At 50.6% G+C, this 22,528-nt stretch overlaps 1 protein-coding gene across 24 annotated transcripts in view; it reads right to left on the reverse strand.

Annotated features, from left to right (window-relative positions):
• The window catches only part of DYSF (dysferlin), a 226,677-nt gene that overhangs the window by 118,705 nt on the left and 85,444 nt on the right, over nucleotides 1–22,528 (reverse strand). For 15 of the 24 annotated variants that reach the window (XR_009248507.1, XM_058683744.1, XM_058683738.1 and 12 more), the window contains 9 exons: nucleotides 21,796–21,864; nucleotides 21,131–21,174; nucleotides 17,595–17,677; nucleotides 10,099–10,140; nucleotides 8,349–8,464; nucleotides 7,722–7,835; nucleotides 6,085–6,262; nucleotides 5,398–5,522; nucleotides 3,436–3,542 (listed from right to left, as the gene is read on the reverse strand). Coding sequence is in view for 23 of the 24 variants with exons in the window: in XM_058683744.1 (XP_058539727.1) it covers nucleotides 3,436–3,542; nucleotides 5,398–5,522; nucleotides 6,085–6,262; nucleotides 7,722–7,835; nucleotides 8,349–8,464; nucleotides 10,099–10,140; nucleotides 17,595–17,677; nucleotides 21,131–21,174; nucleotides 21,796–21,864 (878 nt within the window). In the remaining variant the exon portion in view is untranslated. The remainder of the gene's footprint in view (nucleotides 1–3,435; nucleotides 3,543–5,397; nucleotides 5,523–6,084; nucleotides 6,263–7,721; nucleotides 7,836–8,348; nucleotides 8,465–10,098; nucleotides 10,141–17,594; nucleotides 17,678–21,130; nucleotides 21,175–21,795; nucleotides 21,865–22,528) is intronic. The other 9 variants (XM_058683746.1, XM_058683742.1, XM_058683740.1 and 6 more) reach the window with 1 other exon arrangement.

A 22,528-nucleotide genomic window follows, 5' to 3' on the forward strand; every position in this document is an offset into this window, starting at 1 on the left:
GAGTTGGATATGGAGAGCTGAGCCAACGAGGCTGATTTACGCTCCCAGCCTAGGTCGGGAGCTGGGAGGGACTGCCATACAGACCACCAGAGGGAGATTTTCATGGAGGCCACCAGTCCAGCCAAGACTCCCTCAGAAACAGCCAGGACCCGTGACTGCCACCAGCAAGATATCCTGGACCTTTCCCACCCCCAGGAAAGCCCAAGGCAAGAGGTACCAAAGGACAGGGAGACTGGAAAATGAAGGTCAGATGATATTGTGCCCCCAACCTCAAACAGGGGCTGTTGCCCTGCCAAACCCGGCTGACTCGGAAATGGTGGGCAGGCCCGGGGCAGGGCTCAGTGCAGGCTGAGAACAGAGCTGGACCGCTCAAAGTCGCCGCCGTCCCCTGCAGTGAATGGGTGTCTTTGTCAAGAATAGCCATCTGGAAGGGACAGTGTCCAGCCTGAAAGATGAGCTGGTCCAGGGGTCATTCACTTCATTCCTCATGAGCTGGTCCTGACGGGGGGGGGCTGGGTTTGGAGACCCCGGCTTGCCCACAGGGAACACCCAGAACAGAGAGGCTAACAGGGTAGGTCCCCACTGAGCAGCCTCAGAGGCAGAAGTACTTCCTGGAGGAAACTAGTCAGGCCAAGAAGAGCCAGATGGCATTCTGGCCGAAGGAACAGCATGTGCACAAGTCGAAGGCTCAGTGGCAGGAGGGAGCACATGTGGGGTGGTGAGAGGCTCCAAAGGGCCGGAGGGTAGGACTTCTGGGGTCCATGAGGCAGAGAGGGAGTGGGGACAGAGAGGCCCCTCCACCAGGATGAGAGCTGGGACTTTTCCTGAAGGCAGTTGGGAGCCACTGAGGGCTGAAGCCAAGGTGGCACGACAGTTTTAGGAAGACTCCCGAGAGTGAACTGGATGTGCCGACAGAATATCCAGGTAGAGATGTGTAGCAAGCAGATGGGTCCGTAGGTCTGAGGACGAGAGGAGAAGGCTGGCTGGAAGAACAGAGTGGGCACCACTGGCAGGGGCAGACTGGCTACCAGGGAAAAGGGCGGATGGGAAACGAAGGACACTGATTTGGGAGGCAGGACGGGGCTGGCTGAAGGAACGGTGAGCAGCCAGGGGTCGGCTCTGGTGCACTGGCTTGGGGCCCCAACACTTGTCAGCATGGAGTCAGAGGTAAAGGCAGGCCTCTTGCTGCTGTCCCAGGGCTATCAGTGGCCTTGAGCAGTGCCTGAAGGAATTGGTCCTGATGCTTAGTATTCCTCCCTGGAGAGCCATTTGTGCATTCCAAGAAGATGGGAACCTTCCCCCTAACTCCTGACCTGGGATCAGTGTCCCTAGGGGGCCCCCAGGCACCTTCTATCCCCAGGAGAGGGACTCAAAGGGGACCAGGCTTAGGCAGAAGTATGAGAACAGAGTCCTGAGAGGGCCAGTGAGGGCAGCCCAGGACTTGGGTCCCACCTGTCTCCGATGTTTCAGGCACCTGAGACCCGCCAAGGTCCACACGACCCATGATTCAGGAGCAGTGCTGCAGGTAGAGCCCAGAGCCCTGGCCCACCCTCCACACCCGGGCTCTCAGGCTCTGAGCCCCTCCCTGTGCTGACTGCGCCCCATGTGCCCCTCCAGCCTCACTCTGTCCTCCAAACTCCAGACCACAACTGTCATCAGGTACCCAACACGGCCAGTCCTAAGCTCCTCGTCTTCCCCTAAAGCTGCTCTTCTCCCACTGATCCCCTCTAAGAATAGCCCTATGTCTACCCAGCTGCTCTGGCCAGAGCTGGGGAATCATTCTAGACCTTCCTTGAGCCCCCATATCTAATCAGGCCCAGCCACTTACTAGAGGTATGAATCCTAGCACAAAAAGCATTCATGACGAGGCTGTTGTCATTATGATGCCTCCTCAGGAGTCCATACTGCCCTGTGTCTCTCTCTGTCCTCTGTCCCCATCCCTCCCCATGTCCCTGGCTTGGGTAACATCTTCGTCCAATGTCCACTCGCCACCCCACCAACCCCCTGGCTCACACTATAGCCAGGGCGAGCATCTGAACCACGAGGACCCCCGTGGCCCCACCCAAAGCCTCTCAGAGCTGAGCTCACTTTGGTGGACCCCTGGGTCTGTCCCATTTGGGTTTCAGCTTCCCCTGCCAATCCAGGGAGGAAGCAGGCATTTCAGGCTTCTGCACCCTTACCTGGACAGTCCCCTCTCCAAAGGCTGGCTCCCACTCCTCCTTCAGAACTCACATTGGGGGCATCCCCTACTCCACAAAGCTTCCCTGAATTCAACTTGAGCTTGATGTACCTGCTCTGAGCTCCTATGGCACACGCCTCTAACTCCCCAACGTATGTCATTTGCTCACTTTTGCATCTGTCACCTCAGGAGGGCTGAAGCTGCAGGCTTCAGAAAGATTCAGGGAATGGGTGAATGATCTGCCTGAAATTCCACCACTGAGGGGCAGGGGAGTTTCTCTGGGGTAATGTTTTGTTTGATAAAGATGCACTTCCCAACTGGGGCACAAAGGACGAGAAGGCCCTGTGTCAGGCGGCCACGGTTACCCGTTTCTGAGTGCGAAGGCACTTCTCGGACATTCAGCAGAAGGGGAATGGTAAGATTGAGAGGGGCACAGAATACGGTTTCATACATTTACACTTAACCCCGCAGACAGTAGAAAAACAACTGTTTATCATTAAGTCCATGTAACAGCTGAGAAAATGGAGGTCCAGAGAAATGAAGCTGCCCAAAGCCACAATGCCGGTTAAAGGGACAAGAAGCTAGGTCTTCTGACATTTTTTCTTAATAGTAATTATAGCTACCATTTATCAAATACTTCCTAAAAGACCAAGCATTTTGCTTACATGCTATCATAAGCAGTTATTCTTAATATGTGGTTGAAGATGAGGAAAGGGAGGCTCAGAGCAGGTGGGTGGTGAGCCCCAAATCACCCAGCAGTGGAGGGGAGGCTGAGATGCTTCCCCTTCTGCTGGGCCTCTAAGCACCCCCACTTTCCATCACCCCCAGAGCCCTCTTTTCCTGAAGCTGACGATCAGCCGTGTCAATAGAAGGTTAAATAGAAACCGGGGTCCCCGACATGGCCTTGGGGAGGAGGGGCACTGTCACCCCCACCAGGCAGCTCCTCCTGGAGATTCCATCAGGGAAATAGGAGGTCGGGGATCAGAGACACAATGCTCCCCATTCAGGTGAGCCGGGCTGCCCCAGGCCCGCAGCTGCCGCTGCTGCAGGGAGATTTATGACCTGCTCTAAATGTCACCTTTTCAACTCCCCGCGCTGGCTCCACCACCTTTGGACTCAGCACGGGCTGGACTGCTGGCCAAGCGTAGCTGGGGAGACGTGCCGTGCCACTCACTGCCACACACGAACACTCCTAGGGAAAGGGCCTGGCTGAGCCAGGAGGGGAGGGGGGCGCGTGGGTGCCAGGCACCCCCTACCTGCAGTCGGAGATGAGCTCATCCATCAGCTGAGCCAACAGGGAGTCCACGTCCTCGGGGCTGCACTGAGCCTTCAGGGCCAAGTGGACTTGCTCCAGGCCAGCTTCCTGCGGAACAGGCAGGCGAGGGTTGGGAGCGGCACTGCAGGGCGGCAGGTACGCACCAGACCCCCAACCCCTAGGCCCCGTCACCGAAATCTGAGTCGGTCACCCTGAACCAAAGGAGAGAACAGGTAGAGCAGAGAAGGCGGAGCCCAGACCCAACAAACCAGAGTCCGTCTCGCCTCGAGAACCTTCCGGGGCTCCCCACACCAAACAGATCCAAATTCCCAAGCCTGGGACCCCAGCCGCCGGCCTGGTCACGGGACTTGAGGCCGTGTGCAAGCTCCCACAGAACTCCGCTGCATTTGGCTCCTCACCGGGCCCCCTCAAGCTGGTCTGATAACTCACAGCCGAGGGACCTGCTGAGTCCACACCAGTCCCCACCTGGAAGGGCCCATCCCTTCCCAATCTGCCCGCCCTTTCTTCAGGAACACTCAGACAACCTCCAATAGCAGGGAGTTCCCTCTCCAAACTCACGGCCCAGTCCCTCCCAGGTCACATCCGTCTCCTCCTGGGGTTCCTCTGCAGCCATCTCCACGGGCCTCAGCCCTGAGTTGTGAGACAGAGACCTCTCACAGAATACCTGTCAGATCAAGGGCTCACCGCTGAGTCCTCTCAGGTCCCCTCCCCACCTGTCAGCCTCCCTGAGCACATGCCATTCTGAGGACAGGCCTTGGGAAGGACACCCAGTCCAGGCCCTCAGGGAGCGTCTTGTGGGAGAACAGCTGACCCCCAAGGAGTCTGGACCTGTAGAACATGGACACCAAGCCCTGAAGAACTTGGGTGCTGGCTGGTCTCCTCCTTCCCCGAGAGCTGCCAGTCTCAGGAAGGCTGGCTACCATGCCTTCACATAGGCCTGTATCCCCTCCCTGCCCCTTCAAGACCCCAATTGCCCCCCACACACCGCTCCCCATCCCCCTCACTGTGTTCACCTCCACACCCACAGACACGCCCAAGCCTCTGCAACCCCCTCCCTCCACCCCGCTGCCCTACGGCTTGCTCCAGCAGCGTAGCCGCACCTGCTTCCCCGAGGTTCCCATGGGCCACCCTCCTTGTGGATGAGCCTCCATGCACGCACAGAAACAGCCTGGGGCCACCACCAGGATCACCAGCTGCATGCCCTTGACCTCTACACCTGTGTCCACTTTGATGTCCTCCACTCTCTGGCCAAATGCCAGGCTCTCAGCTCTCAGCATCCACAGGGAAACCCCCAGAGGGCCCCCTGGTCACATCCAAAGCAGGACTCACTGCCTGACCTCATACACACTGCTTCTCCCTGCCTTTCCAAGTCCCCAGCCACCAAGTCCTTCTAGCCCAAGTCCTGCAGCTTTGCTCCTGAGGTCCCTCCTGCCTGGTGCCTCGTCATTGTTCCTGGACTACCTCAATGGCATCCTAACAGGGCTCCTGCCTCCCATCTCCTCGCGGCCTCTGAAATGCCCCCCAATGCTCCTTGGCCCTTTCCCTCCTCTGAGCCCCCATCCATTCCCGTGGTTCTCCTAGAGTGTCACCTGCACTTCAGTTTGGAACCTCTGTATGAGAGGTGTGGGGTGAACCTGCGCTTGCCTTCACTAAACTGACTCCCGAAGGCATTCCTGTTCAAGTCTACCTTGTGGCTGCAAGCCTCCAGCACAAAGCCCTGCATGTGGTCAGAGTCAAAGGCAGTTGGTGAATGAATGAATGGTTGCAAGGCTCCATCCTGTTGCTTCAGCATGGCTCCACTCAGCTCCTTCTCTGCATCGTCTCCTACCTCAGTCTGGGCTCCTCAGATCATCCTCACTCCCCTCTCCCTGATCCACAGGCCCCCACGGGGACAGGGGGCGTGCACAAGGGTGTGTGCAGGTGTGAGGCAGTTTCTACTCACCAGCCGGTCAGCGATCCTGAGCAGCTGGTTCTGAGCCTCGACCCGATGGCTGATGTCCTCCCAGTAAGATGACAGCACCACCACGGGCTTCACGTTGCCCCAGGGCAAATAGTAGTAGTGGCACCCTGGAAGGATGCAAAGGGCCTGGTACTGAGCCAGGAGCACAGGGGCGGGTAGGAAAGGGACCCAGGGTGGGACACATCCAGGCACCTGCTCCTTCCCCCTGAGGACTCCCTTGGACATACACATGTGGTTCATATTCCCCAAGGTTCAAACAAGGGGTCTGAGCTCCCTTCGTGTGCGGAACCAACAGCAGCTGCTCTCATTAGGGCTCTTTAGCTCATCCAAACAAAGGGGTTGTTAGAAGGACCCTGGGAAACCCACGCTCTCCAAAATCTCAACACCAAGCCAGCATGAAATTGACTACTGCCATAGGTCAGGATCAACGCCGACCACAGCCAGTTTTAGGAGCCCCATCTGTGGCCCTGGCAACAGGGGCCCGCCTGGAGGCGAGCGGGGAGTGGGGGGTAGCACAGGGGGACAGAGCTGGGAGTCACCCCAAATAGGTTTGCACGGGCCAGGGCCTTTGCGTGGGCCTCCGGCAGCTTTCTGTGAGAAACAGTATTGAGGGTTCAGCCCCTGCTCTGTGGTCTGGGTCCCAGCCGGGCGCACAGCCTCTGGCCTCACCATCAAAGACCGCCCGGCTGTACTGGGTGGTGGAGGCCAGCGGCAGGCAGGTCGTGTCGAACTTGTTACCGTAGTTCCCGATGCTGACCTCAAACTGGATGGCATCATCAACATCCTGGAGCATGGAGGCCGAGTAGAAGGCAGCAAACAGGGAATACTTGCGCCTCCGGAGATACTTCTGGGAACAGAAAGGGCAGCCGAAGGGTCATGAGGAGCAGGAAGGAAGACACTGGGGTGGGGAGGCATCACGTGTCTGGCAGGCCCTGGCCGTGACTGGCGCCCAATAAATCCTGGCTGGACAGATGGGCGGTGAATGGTCCAGCTAAGCAACAGTGCCCAGATTTGGTTACTAACTGAGCAAACTCATTCCAGGCCTGTGTATTTGGCCCCGTTCCTCTAATAAGGTCTGATCCTCCAAGGTCATGCTGCTCCTCAATCCAAACTGGCAGCAGTGGCCTCGCCACCACGGGGATGCCTGGTCGCCTGCATCTGCCACTCGAAAGGGGCCAAAGGGTCTAAACCACCATGCCTCTGCCCAGAGCTCCCAGCCCATGCCACTCAGAGTCTCCACCACACCATCCAGCCCTGCATTACACACGAGCTGCCATGTGTTTGGGACGAATGTCCCCTCTGGGCATCAGGCACAGGGCTGAGGACATGGCAGGCACTCAATCACACATCCCAAGATGACTTTGCAATCCCCTTCACGGAAGGCAGAGAGAAGATGGTTACGCAACTGGGTGTTTGAATCATGTAAATAGAGGGGCGCCTGGGTGGCTCAGTCAGTTGAGCATCTGACTCTTGATTTCGGCTCAGGTCATGATCTCAGGGTTCGTGAGACTGAGCCCCGCGTCAGGCTCCACACTGACAGAGCTTGGGATTCTCTTTCTCCCTCTCTCTCTGCCCTCCCCTGTTCGCACTCTCTCTCTCTCTCTCTCTCTCCCCTTCAAAATAAATTTAAAAATTTAAAAACTAAGTACATAGTAATAATAGCTAACGCTTATTGACTGCTCACTGCATGCAGGTTTGAATTAATTTAGTTCTCCCAACAATCTTATGAGGTTAAGTATAATCACTACCCCAACTTCACTGATATGGAAACTGATACAGAAGGATTCAAACCAGCGCTTTCTGACTACAGAGTCTGAAAGCTTAAAACACCACACAGACCCCATACGGCTGCCTCCTGGACACAAGGCTCAGCTCTACCGCTTGCTGCTCTGGTACATTTAAGCCTCAGTTTCCTCATCTGTAAAATGGAGATACTAACAGCAGCCACTTCACAGGTGCTGGGAGGACTCAGTGCCATCAAATGTCACTAGCGTAGCGTTTGACATACGGTGAGTGATTAATAAGCGTTAGCTATCTTTACATTATTGTTGTAAAACACACTTCTCATTTCGCATCAAGCTCTAGACTTTTAAAATATTTTCATTTATTTTCTTTGAGCCTCTGAATATCCCTCAGGAAGGTAGGATAGCTGTGGGGTTACTCCCATTTCACTGCTTAGGTACTGAGGCCCAGAGGGGTGAAGGAACAGACTGTGGGTACAGCTGAGCCCTCCTCCACCATGACAATAGAAGCCAGCCCCATTTGGTCGCCATCTCCTTCGCTTCTTCCAGAGCCACACCCCTCACCTCCACCCGAAGGATGTCATCCGCAGGGAGGTCCTCCACCTTCTGCTCGCTGTGCTCCACCAGCTTGGTCTCCAGGGAGAGCAGAACCCGACCTCGGTAGGCCACACCTTCCCCCTAAGAGGGGAGGTTGGGTCACCAGAAGCAGAGAAGGGGGCGGTGGAGGGGAGGAGAGGAAGGAAAGGGGCCTGATCTGTCCCGGGCTCATCTCCCAGACAACCAGGAAGGCCCTGGGCTACCCCCATCACGCTGCAGATAAGGAAACGGTGGCCCAGAGAGTTCAGGGGACATGACAAGCCACCCAGATGGTCAGTACCAGACTCCAACCCAGCCAGGGAAGGATGGAACCTGAGACAGATAAGGCCTGGGTCCCTCAGGGGGACCAGGAAAAAGGCGGCAGGGGAGGGGAAGCTGTTAGGCTGGCCCTGAAGGGAAAGCAAAAGGGAGGGGAGTAAGAAGGAAGTAGAAGCCAGGAGGGGGCCGGGTGGAAAGAGGGTTCTCTGAGGGGACGCTCTCTGGCCCTGGGCTCCCATCGGGCTCTTGGAGTCCAGACTGGAGCAGACGCTGCCCGGGGTGGGAGAGCCCTGCATGCAGGCCTGGGGATGTGGGTTTGTGGGGGTGCTGGCTCACCTTGCTCATGTTCAGTTCTGCGTAGGGGTCCGGGAAGCCAGTGAACTCCCTGGGGCTGCCATAGAGGTTGACGTAGCAGGGCCCAAAGGTGGGGAGGAAGCCCAGATGGTCGTCCACTGGGAGACATAGGTGAGGATCAGAAGAGCCAGCCCGGTGTGGCTTTCTAGTGCTCAGCCCAGCCAACCTCAGGCCTGAGCCCATCCCTGGCCCTGAGTTCCCTGAACGTGCAGAGGTTGCAACCCCGGTAAGTGTATAAAGAATCGTGACACTGACCATTGTCTCCCATAGGCCCTTTAATTCTCACCACTATGCTGAGATGTGGAGATGGTTATTACTTTTATTATCTCATTTTACAGATGAGGAAACTAAGGCTCAGAGATGCAAAGGAACACATCACTACAAAGTGGCACAGCCCAAAATGGTCTAACCTCAAATCCCATGCACTTTGGTCTAACCCCAAAGCCAACACGCAAAGCTGGGGCCCAGGGCCCTCCGCTGTCCTGCCCCTCTCAGGCCACACCCCAGCCTGCATCCCCACTCCCTCTTTCACAGGAGCGTGGGGACACACAAAGGAGGCCCAAGAGTCTGGTGACCAGAGAAGCCATCACCCAGGAAGCCGGAGGTGGGGGGGAACCTGGCTAGATATCCCAATCCACAGGGCACTCCTCCAGCATGTGTCCCCCATACCCACCACGTCATTATGAAGTCGAGACAGATCACCCAACAGCTCTGACTCACTCCAGCATTCTGTCTCCCTCCCCACATTGTACAAAGAACCACCTTTCAGTGGAACAGGCTGGAGGACAGTGCAAAGGAGAATCCCACCAGTGATGAGGGAAATCTTTTCTCTACATCACTGTCTCCTCAGAGGCTCTCTGTTGTTATGGCATGATTTTCCAGTCAACGGTCAAGTTTCCCAGGACAGGACGTCACTGGAAAATATTCTGAGAACCCGGAAAAGCCAAGGTGTCTCTTCCAGAAGAAGGGGGGAGAGGCTGTTTCCAGAATGCCAACAATGGGAAGTGGGCCTGTGAGCAGGAGCCATCTGGGATGATCCAACCCTTATGAGCAAGGATGGGGCAAGGAAGGTACAAAATAAATGGCCTCAGCAAGAAAATGCTTGAGCCAGACCTAAGGACAGGAGCTGTGAAGCCCAAGTCCCACTGAGTGCCAAGACCCTGGGGTAAAGTGGGGTGGGCAGGGATAGAGCTTGAGCGCAGGAGCATGCCTCCCCACAGAGCCAGCTGCCGTGCACCTGTCACCATTCTCCCTCCAGTCCCCAGCACAGACAGGGCTCTGGCATTTGGGACAGAGGTGGAGGCCCAGGCTAAGGAAACTAACATGAGCTTTACTAATTATTTGTACTAATCATCTCCATTATGAATTACCCTGTAAACTCCAACTTCAAGAGTTTTCCACTTAGCCTGGCCTCCTCCTGGTCCCCAAGATGCCTTGCCCAGGGCCCTGCCCCACCCCCTCCCTGCCTGCAAGAGTGGACTCATTTGAGCCTGAGCTGGAGCCTAGCAGATTCAGGAAGGGGTTGCACGGGGAATTGTCTTTAAAGCATTCCAAGCGATTTTCATATTCAACCGCGGTACAGAAGTAACAGCCAAAGGTAAGCTCAGGGACCGTGGTGGTGTACCTCAGTCCCATCTCAAGCAAATCAAATAATCCCCAGCAACCAGCACCCTCTGGCCTCCAGCTAAAAACCCGCAGCCCACCCCCTTGCCATCCCCAGGAAAGCACATACGGTCCATGGCTGGAGAAGGCTTGACCACACCTGCAGGCTCCTCTGAAGCGTAAAGAAATGGAAAAGGGGTTAAGATGGACATGACTGGGAGGATTGGTTACATGAACAGGCATGTGGATGGAGAGCTGGCAGACAGGCAGATGGAAAGACGGCTCCTGTGTGGGAAATAGATGTGGCCAAAGGCCCCAACCCCCTCCCACCTGTGAATTTATCACAAATTAAGTCATTACTGCACCACCACCCCCAGCCAGACACAGCCCCCAGCAGCAAGATGAGCCCCCAGGTCCCTCCCCACCGGTGTCTGCCTACCTATGTCTGAGTGTTCTGTTTGCCAGTTGAAAATGGGACCCGAAACTTGATTCAATACGTTCAAGTAACACACAGAAAAGAAATTGTGCTTTTTTTCCCCCTGTATTATAGCCAAATAAGTGAGAGAAAGAAAGCACAGACACAAAGAAAGGTGGGGGGAACATGAAAGGCAGTGAGGCATACCCAGCACTCCACCTAACAGGCAGGTTAACAATTGGGAGCAAGGTCCCTGAGCAATGGCATTTCAAGGTACGACATCTCCATCTAGTGGCCATTTTCAGTATTGCCAGCAAGAGCACCATGTTGCATTTTCACAACTGCAGGCACTGGCATCTTGCTTCCGGCACCCACCACTCCAAGTGAAGCACAGTGCCAGGCCCTGTCCATCAGCTGAAGGTTCTACACCCTGGGACATGCCCCTGCATTCTGGTAAGGGGTCTCCAGAAATGAGAGAAGCAAGGAAGGAGATGTTCTAGCACCCTTCTGGGCTCTTAGAATCTGTCCCTCACTTCTGAGGTAGATATAAGACACCCCCAAGGGAGTGGGCACCCTTCAGTCTCCTTCCATGGTCCTCTCTGATTTTAGCCTCTTCCTGCCCTCTGACCCTCCCTGTTTCCTCCTCCAACTAGCTAAGCATAGCCAGGTCTGGGGGCATGACCAAGCCTGTGATATGGTGGTAAAATCTTTGATTATTTTCATTTGTTGGTCATCTTTGCCTACTTGTCTCCTCCTAGAATATATATCTATGCCTATTTTCCCACAGCTTCGTGGCTATAGTTAAGAGCCAAGAGTTGAGCAAAATATCATGAAGCAAGACTGAATAGAAGCAGAGAGAGAAAGAGCGAAGACAAGAGAGAAGGGGAGCATGGAAGTCCAGATACGAGGACAAGGCTGAGCCACTGGTGCAGAAGGCAGCAGGAGGGTGAGCCCCTGGGACCCAGCCCCGCAGCTCTCTACAGCCGGGCCTCAGCTAGGAATGCTGGCTGGCAGAAGTGAGGGCTGCAGAAACCATCATTCACGGCCATTTCCATATCCACAGGAATAGGTCTTCCTCCATGGAGGAGCCAGGCCTCTGGTCTTAGGGGAGCTTTTAGCAACAGGGAGAGGACCCACATGGGTACAGCTGCAGCCCCGAGGAGAGCCGTGGCCAGGACCCACCGGAAGGAAACAGATTCCATTTTAAGCTCTTTTCAAATGATTACAAACAGACCCGGCCAGTTATCTCAGGCTAATGAGGCCGAGGTCATGGTTCTGACTGCCATGTGCTTCTTGCAGGGGCAAACTCCACTTCACATCCACAGACTGACTCTGAATCCTGGCTGTAAACCGGTGCCCCACCTAGACACCGAGGTCCCCCTATCCCCACCAGCCATCTGACCAACACATGCCTCTGGTGTCCAGGAGGACCAAGCGGTGGCTGCCGAGAAGCCTATTTCCCAATGGCACCTTTCATTAATTCCTTCATCTCTTCATTCGTTCGTTCGTTCCTTCAACAAACCTCATCAGGCACAGTGCTGGGCACCTAGTAAGACATGGCCCTGCTGACAATTTAGACCAACAATTCTTAATTTGGGGGCAGAATCCTAGGTCTCCAGGTGCCAAGGAGACCTATCCCAGGTTCTCTCCTCTGCGTCTGCAGGCAACTCATAAAGTCAAGGGCAGAGTGACCAGCGAAGCTACCTAAGACAAGGCTTCTATTTAGTCCTCATCACCCTTCTGCCAAAATCCAAGGGTTTTGCCGTGTTTTCCCTGAGCCCAGGGAACCGTGGCTGTAGAAGCCTCAAACACTCCCAGTTTGGCGGCCTGAGCCACGCAGCCCAACTCCCTCACCTGGGGGAAGACCAAGGACAGGCCCTCCCGGCCTGGTGAGCCACACAACACAGCTGTGCCCTGGGACACCCACGTCTTCTTCTGGAGAAGCCGAGGCCATTACCTGCCACCAGCCCCGCCAGCTCCTTCTCTCAGCAATCTCCCACGCCCACGGTTTGGCTGCCTGTCACCAGCCCGCGCCAGACAGGAGGAGAAGCCGAGAACTGCTGGGAAATCATCATCTGTGCTCCAGAGACCAAAGGAAAAAAACAAAAACAAAAACAAAAAACTCTATGGATTTCTTAGCTGTGGAAAAAACTGTAGGACCCAAGTGCCATCGATGTAGGATGATTTTCGTACGTTTAAAATTATAAAAGAGTCTGTGTCGGTTTCACGGGCCTCATGTGCCCGTTACCTTTCGAAAGAGCTGCAGCTTCTTAAAAAAAAAGAAGAAGAAGAACTGCAGCTTCTAAGGAAATCACTCCTTTTTAGAAAACAAAATTTTTACTAAATGCTTTGGAGCACAGGGTCCAAGGAATACTTAAGTGTGCCCAGGCAAACTTGTGGGCAGCAGTGCTTAAGAGGCTAGTGTTAGGTCCTGTCCTCACTGGAAATAAAAACAAAAACATGAAAACAAAAACTCCTGGTTGTGCCAGATAATCTGGTGAACCACGAAGGCAGAGGAATATGGAGAAACAACGCGTTTTTACAGTTTGGTTTAGTGGGGGTATTGAGAGCAGGGAGAAAACAGTGTGGAGCACCGCCCAGATGTGATAGAACCCCCTAAAGGGAAGAAAGAACACAAGCAGCTGAAAGGAAAACTGGAGTGACACGTTCTGAGATGGCCTCAGGACAAATGGGAGAAGCTGGGCGGGGAGCAAGGCAAATACGAACTTTCAGGGTCTCAGTGACGCACCTCTGCCAGAAGGGACATTGGAGCAGTTGTGAAGAACAGCTCTATTTTGAGCAGTAAGTTAAACTCTTGTATTGTTTCAGAGATCAAGCTATTTAATAACGCATTTAAAACTGGTTAGCTAGTTGCAAGAAGAGTCTCATTTACTCCCAAAACAATCTGCAGGAGAGGATTGAACCCACCTTGGAATGCCTCCCTGACCCTTGCAGGGTTGCCCATGACCTGAGCGCCATCTAGTGGCCAAGTAAACCTCTTTCTCACATTCCCTTTAAAACCTTCATAGTGACCCTGAAAAAGATCAAGGCCAACATCACCAAAAGAAATGAAGACTGATTGGGGGGAGAGGGATCTAAACTCTCCCTCGGGCAGCTAATAGCAGGCACAGGTGTAGCCTCATGAAATAGTAGCCATCAGGAAACAGTCAGAAGGTCATTTTGTGCTTCTACGAGGGTCTGCCCCTGGATTCTAAAGCCAGAGACAGCACCAATCAGAAAACTGGAGAAGATTCCTTCCATACCAGGAGTTTCGATCTGCAAGGGGTCCAGAATGCCCTCCCTTCCACCCCACCCTCATGATGCACTGACCCTCAAGTCTTTCTACCTGCACATCCAAAATAGCCATTCTCAAAAATTATCTGAACAGCATCAGAGAAGTGGGATGATTGTTTCCACAGTCAGGGGGGGTAGGAGGCTGGAGCAGGAAAGGCCCTCACAGCAGTGTCTTATGGATGGCAGTTTTTATGTGTTCCACCGATTAAAAGTACCAATGATGAAATCAGAATGGCAGAGAGCAACTGGATATTAAAGCTACCTGAGGACACCTGGAATTTCACTGCACAATTCTTTAGTTTCATGTGTGTTTGAATTTTCTATAATTAAAAGGTGATTTTTTTTTAATGTTTCAGAGAATGTAGAAGAAAGGGATTGCTCAACTTTAAGAGTACCAGATGGAATCTTCCAGAAACTGGACACATTAACCTGTGCTCCAGGTAAAGATTTGTCAAGGTGAATGGACAGAGAACAATGCACCCTGTCTGTAGAAAGGCACCAGCACTGACCAGGTCTTGCCAGAGAGTGAATAAAGGAGAAAGGAAGAATCACAGAGTGCTGACCAAGGTAGAGAAGCAGCGTCTGTAAGTTTCCAGACAGCATTCACCTGAAGGTCTCCAGAAATGATTTGGAATTCTCAACAGAGTGCAAGAAGACATAGGTGTTGTGAAGCAAAACAAAACTTTTGGGAGAGAACCGACCAAAAAGAAAATGAAAAATATAAAAGGAATGACAGAGGGGAACGGAGGCGGGACAAGAAAACTCAAAATGCGATGGCCAATTTTAAACTACATGGAAAGCAGTAAGGAGAACCGGTACAGGGGAGAAAGATCAGATTAGTGATGCAGAAAGCCAATAATAATGATACTACACAGCAAAGTTACTTTACTTTAGGTTTTCATGCGTACCAGACACTCTAAGAATGTTACATTTATAATCTCACTGGATCTTTACAACAGCCTTATGAGGTCCGGCCTGGCGAGAGGGGAGGAGAGGGGAGGAGGGACTCACTCAGCTACAAAGAAGCAGAATTGGGACCCAAGCTGCCTGGTTCCAGAGTTCCTGCTCTTATCCCCTACCCCACCCTGCTTTCAGCTGCTCCTGTTCCAATGTTAGAATAAATTCCTCTTCAACTCAGATTTAAGAATTCACCACGACTCAGATAAAATTCACTGAAAAGAGTCCCGCACTTGGCTAGATCAAAGTAACTTAACTGTAAGAAAAAAAGATGCGTTCCTACAAGCAGCATCTAGTTAGAAAAATCAAATCAGGCTCCTCTCAGAAAGTGCACCTGAATAAATGCAAAATAGACTAAATATTTAAATGTAAAAAAAATTAGAAATAGAGTTAAATATAACCTTGGGGTTTGCTGAAGGCCTTCCTAAGCATGACATATGGGACAAAAACCATATCATTATGTAGATAAGAGATTTTGAAAATAAGCACAAGAAGTTAATTAGAAAGTTTTAAAAGGAAACAACAAAATAAGCTGAAGAGAGTTAAAGAGTAAAAAGATGAGAGAAGACAAAATTTAAAAAGAAAAAATTAGAAAATTAAGAAAAAACATTAGAATTGATAAATAAATCCAAAAGTTGATTCTTTGAAACAAAGTGCGGGGGTAGGGGACTTGTAACAAAGCTAACCAAGAAAAAAAGAAAGAAAACTCAAACACATAACATTAGAAATAAGAAAAGGGAAAACACCATAGGTAGAGAGAATTGTTTAAATTATAAAAGATTGCTCTATACAACACTATGTAAATAAATTAGAAGAGTTCGACATAGTGAACACTTTTCTATGGAAAAAAATTATCAAAATTGACTATAGTAAAAGTAACAAGCTAAAAATAACAATGGTCACAGGAGAAACTGAAAAGTTTTTAAAGAGCTAGTACTATACCCACTCAAAAAGGGCACCTAGCCCATCTGGTTTTATGGGTGAATTCTTTCAAACCCTCAAAAGACTATATTCGTATGTTATATAAACTTCTCCAGATGTTAGAAAAGACTTTAAATCTTTCCAATTAATTTTATAGAGCCAGCATAACCCAGATACCAAAACCTAAGAAATAACAAGCAGACATACCAATTAAAGATAATAGAAAATCAAGAAACAGGCCCAAGAACACATTTAAGAATTTGGTAGTGGATAAAGGTGGCATTTCAAAATATAGAGAAAAAATTATTTAATATACAGTGTTGGTATTACCAAAGAACAACTGTGAAATAAGTAATGTTAGATCCTTGCCTTATTTGCTAAGGAAAAGGTTAACAGATTTAGCTACATAAGAATTTTAAATATCTACACATCAAATTCTATTACATGGTAAAATAAAACAGACAAGAATTATTTACCACATATACAACAGGGGAAAAGTTAACATCCATATATATACAGAACTCTTACAAAACAGTGAGAAAAAAACAAACATACTATCAGAAATATGAACCAAGACAATGAATAGGCAGTTTATAATAGAATAAAATACATAATAAATACATAAGTAATATGTAAATATAAAACAACTATTAAAATATTTCTAAACTTGCATTCATCAACTTAACCATCTATTGATGAAATGAAGATTAAGACAACAATGAAATTCAGCCATCAATTAACAAAGTTCTTTTTTAACATTATTTTATCCTGTGTTGGCGAAAGCAGAGCAAAATAAGCTTATGTGAGTGATTAGAGGGTACATTAGTTCAGTCTTTTGAAGGGCAATTTTGATATATACAAATAGCTTTAAAATGTACAAATCCTGGGACACCTGGGTGGCTCAGCTGGTTAAGGGTCCAACTCTTGATTTCGGCTCAGGTCATGATCTCACACTTCGTGTGATTGAGCCCCGTGTCGGGCTCTGTGCTGACAGCATGGAGCCTGCTTGGGATTCTCTCTCTCTCTCTCTCTCTCTCTCTCTCTCTCTCTCTCTCTCTCTTTCTCTCTTTCTCTCTTTCTCTCTTTCTCTCTCTCTCTGTCTCCCTCCCTCTCTCTCTATCCCTCCCCTGCTCACACACACACACTCTCTCTCTCAAATAATAAATAAATAAGCTTTTCAAAAAATTCATAAATCCTTTGATACAGCAATTCCACTTCCAGGTATTCATCCAAAAAAAAATCATGAATTGTATAAAAGATTCATCTACAAAAATATTCAATATAAAATTAGTTTTTTATAATGTAGAAAAATTAGAAAACCTGAATATTCATCATTAACTAGTTAATGTGAATTAAGATACATTCACACAGTGGAAAATGGGTATTCATTTAAAATGCTACTGTACAATATTTAATAACATGAATAAACATCTATGTTATATTGCCAAGTGACAAAAAGCAGTTTTCAAAATAGTTGTTTCAAAACAGTTTTTAATGCACACACACCTGGGTATACATACAGACACATTCATGTACATATGCATACACACACACACAAAAAACTCCCAGAATATTAATAATTAGCTCTTATCTGGGGGGTAAGCATATGGGTAATTTTATGGGCAAATTTTATATTCTTCTTCATTAATTATTTTTTAAATTTTACAAAATGATCATGGCCTACTTTTTCACTGACCAATGAAAACTATTTCGAAATAGAAACTCCTAGAACACAGTTGGCCAACACAGAACCTGATGCACAGAATGGCCGCAGCCGCCCATGTTATCGGCAGGAGGGAATTATCCTCTCTATACCATTCAGTGGTGTATCCCACACGCCGAGGTGTAGAGAATCCTAAGTGTCTGTAAGGCCATCTTTCTTATTGGCCACAGCCCTTCTTCATGACAAATGGGCTGCAAAGGCCTCATAATTAATATTCCCTTTTCTGTACTCTCAAAACTACAGGTATAAGGCAGGTAGGGGTAGATCAGGGGAGAGTGTGGAGGACCAGAGGACAGAACAAGGGAGGGAAACTTACCTTCTATTTCTCCTCCAGGGGCAGAGATTTTTGACATACTCAGGTAGGTGGTGGCCACGATGTCATTGTGGGTGAGGCGGTCCCTAGAATAAGAGGGCAGAGAGGGCCTGAACACAGGAGGGGGACTGCACGCCACAGCCCACCCAGGAAGGAGAGGGTTATACATCTTTATGGGTCTCAGTCTTCATACTGGGTATGTTACTGAGGCCTGGTAATCCTAGGGAAGAAGAGACTGGAAAGGAAGTGTTGCTCAAGACTCCTCTGAGGGAACTAGTCCATCTGGCCAACCACCAGCATCCCATCAGCCAACCAACACTGGGCTGCCAGCCTGGATGTCTGGGGAGACATCTGCAGGTTGAAAGGAAAGAGGCCAGAGGCAGGAGGGAGGGCAGGAGAGCAGGAGGCTGCTCTGGGAACCAGACCCCCAGACCCAGGTTGAGCAAGGTTCTAGAAGCTCAGGAAATATCCAGGCCAGGAGAAAATGGGGCATCCCAAGAAGAAGCTATCTCCAAGGCCACAGTCTTAAATTAGTTTATATTAGCTTATATTAAATTAGCTTATATTAGCTAATGCAGGATTACTTTTTGTATCTGACTTTATATGTGACGAGGCACTTTCAACCTCCTTTATCTCAAAGGATCCTCTCAACAGCCTTGAAGAACTAGTACTTTTATTATCCTCTCTCTCCATTGCACAGATGAGAAAATTGAGGCTCAGAGGTGGAAGGTCCTTGCCCAAGGTCAGCCTGGGAGGGAGGGGCAGAGCCAGAACTGAAACCCTGGTGTCCTGACTCCTGATCCAGTGCTCCTGCCATGGTACATGCACAGGGGCCTGTCCCTGTCCTGCTTCCTCGGAGGAAGGCTTCTCCCTTCCCTAACCAGCATGGGGGACTACAGGTAGGAGTTTGAGCAGACTGACTATAACGAGTCCATTAGCCAAAAACATCCCATGCAGACCCTCCCTCTGGGTCCCACCCCTGCCCCCTTCACAATAACATAGAGAATAGCTGGCATTTATCAAGCACCTACTAAAAGTCAAGCATTGTGCTAACATCGTCATATGAATTAGCTCGAACCCTCACTCAGCCCCATGAGGCAAGTACTCATGAGGATCTCAATGAGGAAACTGAGGTTGCCAACATGGCAAAACTAGGATTTGAGCCAGATACACCTGACATGGGAAGCAGAGCTTTGATTGCAGTCACCTACTGCTTCCTTGTCAGGCTAGACCAAGAGTCCTCAATCCAGTGATTTCGACCCCCAGGGACATTTAGCAAAGTCTGGAGATAGTTTTGAATGGGGACAGGGAGCAAGAGAGAGACGCCATGGTTGCCACCAAACACCTTACAATGCATAGGACAGTCTTGTCCAGTAAGGAATTTTTTGGCCCAAAACGCCATAGTGCTAAGTTGAGAAATGCTGGACTGGGCAAGACCTATCTCCTTCCTGAAATTTCCTGGGATCCATGTTCCTTGGAGCCCTTGTAGGCTCTCTCTCCCTCCTATGGGTACCTAGGCCATAGGCAGCTTCAGAAAATGACACACCCAAGCCCCACTGTGAAAGACACGCTTGGGCAAGGCTATTATTCTATTTCTCTTTTCAATGCTATACCCATCAGATACCTGATCTCTACTGCTCCTTTCCTTCCTCTTTGCACTTCCCAGATTGGTGATTAAGCTTTGATTTTAAAGTTTTCCACCTGGGTGGGGACTAACCAACAAGAATGGATTGTCAGCAGAGATCTTCATCATTTTTCCTGATGAAGGATGGTGATAAGCCCTGGGAAGTAAGAACTTCCTGACACATCTTACAGTGAGATCAACAGCAGATAACTGGCAACTGCCTTCATGACCGGCCCCTGGAAAAGACCAGCACTTAGAGAGGAGAATGAAATTTCTGACCTCTGGTCTTATCTGAACTGTGTGAGAATGGAGACAGATTCCGTTTTTATGGGGTAGAAGGAACTTCTTGAATTTTTGTTCTTTAACAAAAAAGAAAACATGAAAGGATTGAACAGAAGATTAAGTTACAAGGAAAAGGCCATGTGGACCATATCATATTTCCAGGGCTCAGGTGATAACAAAAGTTTATCTGAGTTTTCTGGGAAGAAAGCACTTTTCTGGACAGGAACTTGCAGCAGCAGAACACTTTCTGGCCAAGAGTTGGGTTTTGGGGCTTGGGGTTGCTTTTGGAAAATACAGCAAGTCTGAAAATAGACTCACAATAAAAATGCCGCTTCAACCCAAACCAGAGATGCAACCACCGGATTCCGTAATGTGTTTGGATTGTACAGTATGCTGATGCCTTCGACACAGCTCACACGGACCCCGGCAAGGCCCACCCACCACACACAACACAGCCACACCCATGCGCACATGCACACAAGAGTCCACAGGCACAGACACACACAGACACGTACAGCCAATCAGCCCCTGTCACCACAACACACTCAGGTGCGCACACACATTGTGAGCGGAGATACAGAGGTGGTTCTGGGGACATGAAGCACATCTCTCCCCAAGACCGCTTGCCCACGGAACATACCTGCGGTCAGGGCCCTAGAGGCCTCTCCCTCCTGGCCCTCCTGGCTGCTGCTTTCCTCTCTAATTCCCACAAGCTGTTTTCTCTAGGCCTAGGGAACTGGCGCACACTTTAATGGTTCTGTGGCCTGGGGGTTTTCCCTGGTCTCTCATTACCCTCCTGGCTGGGGGTACCATGGCCTGAGACCAAAGGAGAACACGCTGGGAACCGCACGGCCAAGACTTTTTGGGGGCAGAAAGAGGACAACTCTCTTTTTGGAAAGCCTCATGTCTGGAAGGTCCCAGAGCTCATGTATGTGGACCCCTAATAGCCCTCCAGGTGTGACAGAGATCACCTTAACACAGTGGGAAGCAGAGAGCCCAGTGGTTAAGAACACAGGCTTTGGGAGCAGCAGGCTTGGGTTCGATCCCAGCCTCAGCTGCTTCCCAGCTGTCACTTTAGATAGATCACCCCCTCATCTATAAAGTGACCAGGAATCGAGCTGAGGATCACATGATGTCACGCATGTAAAATACTTGCTGGGCACAGGACCTGGCACACAGTAAGTGCTCATTCCACATTAACAGGCCACAGCGGGCATGGGGTGGGGGGGGGGGGGGGGGTGGAGCCGGGTCACAGCCCATCCTCCCAGAAGCCGTACTCTTTCCAGCTTCCTTGCTTTTGCTTATTATCCTCTTTGCACTGGAGTGCCTTCACCCTGGACTTATCAAAATCCTACCTCCTCCAGGAAGTCTTCCTGATAACCCCCTGCCCTAGGGGATCTCAGGCTTCTGGAGATCTCTCTGCTCTACCTGGCTGCCCTCTGTACCTTGGAGTAGGGCTGTGAGTAAGCTTCCCAAGAACAGCCCACGACCTCTCCTTCTCTGGCCTCCCAGCAGAGGAAACTCCCTTACCTGAAAAAGACTCTCCCACTATGTGTTCTCAACTGAGGAAAACTGAAGGACCCAGTGAACCCTGACAATAGTCACCCCAAAGACTCCAAGACTCAGCACTCACCAGTCTATGACGCGAATCCTCATTTTTTCACACATGGAGGGAAACTGAGGAGGAAAGAGAGACATGGTGGAGTGGGATCCTTTTAAAGAAGGGGAAGTCCAGGGGAGCCTGGCTAGTTCAGTCAGTAGAGCATGCAACTCTTGATCTCGGGGTTGTGAGTTCAAGCCCCATGTTGGGTATAGAGATTACTTAAAAATAAAATATTTTTTATAAAAGGGGGTGGGCATCTGGGTGGCTCAGTCAGTTAAGCATCTGACTCTTGATTTCCACTCAGGTCATGATCTCACAGTTGTGAGATCGAGCCCCGCGTAGGGCTCTGCGCTGGGCATGGAACCTGCTTGGGATTCTCACTCTCCCTCTCCTTCTGCCCCTCCCCTGCTTTCACTCTCTCTCTGTCTCTCAAAAATAGATAAATAAACGTATAAGAAGAAGGAGGAGGAGGAGGAGGAGGAGAAGCAGAAGAAGAAGAAATAGAAGAAGTAGAAGCAGCAGCAGAAGCAGACGAAGAAGAAGCAGACGAAGAAGAAGAAGAAGAAGAAGAAGAAGAAGAAGAAGAAGAAGAAGCAGGAAGTGGAGGAGAAGGAGAAGTCCAGGATATAAGCAGGATGCTGGGGAGGCCAGGAGCCCAGGGTCTGCTGGGATGGGCCCAAGGAGGCAAGGCTTACCATGGCAGGCAGGGTGATGCTCTGGTTCCACTGAGGGTTGGCTGTCTTCTCCAGGATCTTGCTGCAGAGCTAGAAGACAAAGAGGACAGGTGGATGGAGCTCCAAGGGAACTATGATCTCCTTGGGAGGCCACCTCACCAGCCAGGGCTTCTCTCTACCATGTTGGCCACCCTTCAGGCTGGGCAGAAGATCCTAGGGACCTTAAAGGCTCAGACACAAGGAATTTGCAGAGACAAAGCTCAATGGTAAATCAGATCCAGAGCTGGAGAGTATGGGGTGGGGTAGCAAGAGAGTGCGCGGATGGGGTGGGGGTGGGGTGACAGATTGCCTGAATTCCACGGCCCTTCTACCCTTATCTCCCACCTTTGACTGGAAGTCCTCCCGCCCCAACTCCCATATGTCCATGACCTTAGTGTGGGGGCCCTGAGTCTAGACTGGCTTTCCCAGGGGTCCTACAGCTAAACACACTAACCTCTACCAGTCAGCCCAGACCACCTGCCCCTTTGGAACACCGTGAGCCCTAAGAGATTGAAGATGGGGGAAGGAAGTGGAGGAGAAGGGGAAAGGGGAGCTAGAGGGCCAGGGCTTGAGGGCCAGGCACCAGCATCTGAGAATGAGAGAAGAATGCAGCGAACACAAAAACCCCATAAGCCACAGTCTGCCTCAGATCAGCCCTGCTCTTAAGACTGGGCTTTCCACAATCAAGAAAACTGGCAGAGGTGGAATCCAGATC

Source organism: Neofelis nebulosa, chromosome 9 (assembly GCF_028018385.1).
Source record: "Neofelis nebulosa isolate mNeoNeb1 chromosome 9, mNeoNeb1.pri, whole genome shotgun sequence".
In the NCBI taxonomy this organism is placed as follows: domain Eukaryota; kingdom Metazoa; phylum Chordata; class Mammalia; order Carnivora; family Felidae; genus Neofelis; species Neofelis nebulosa.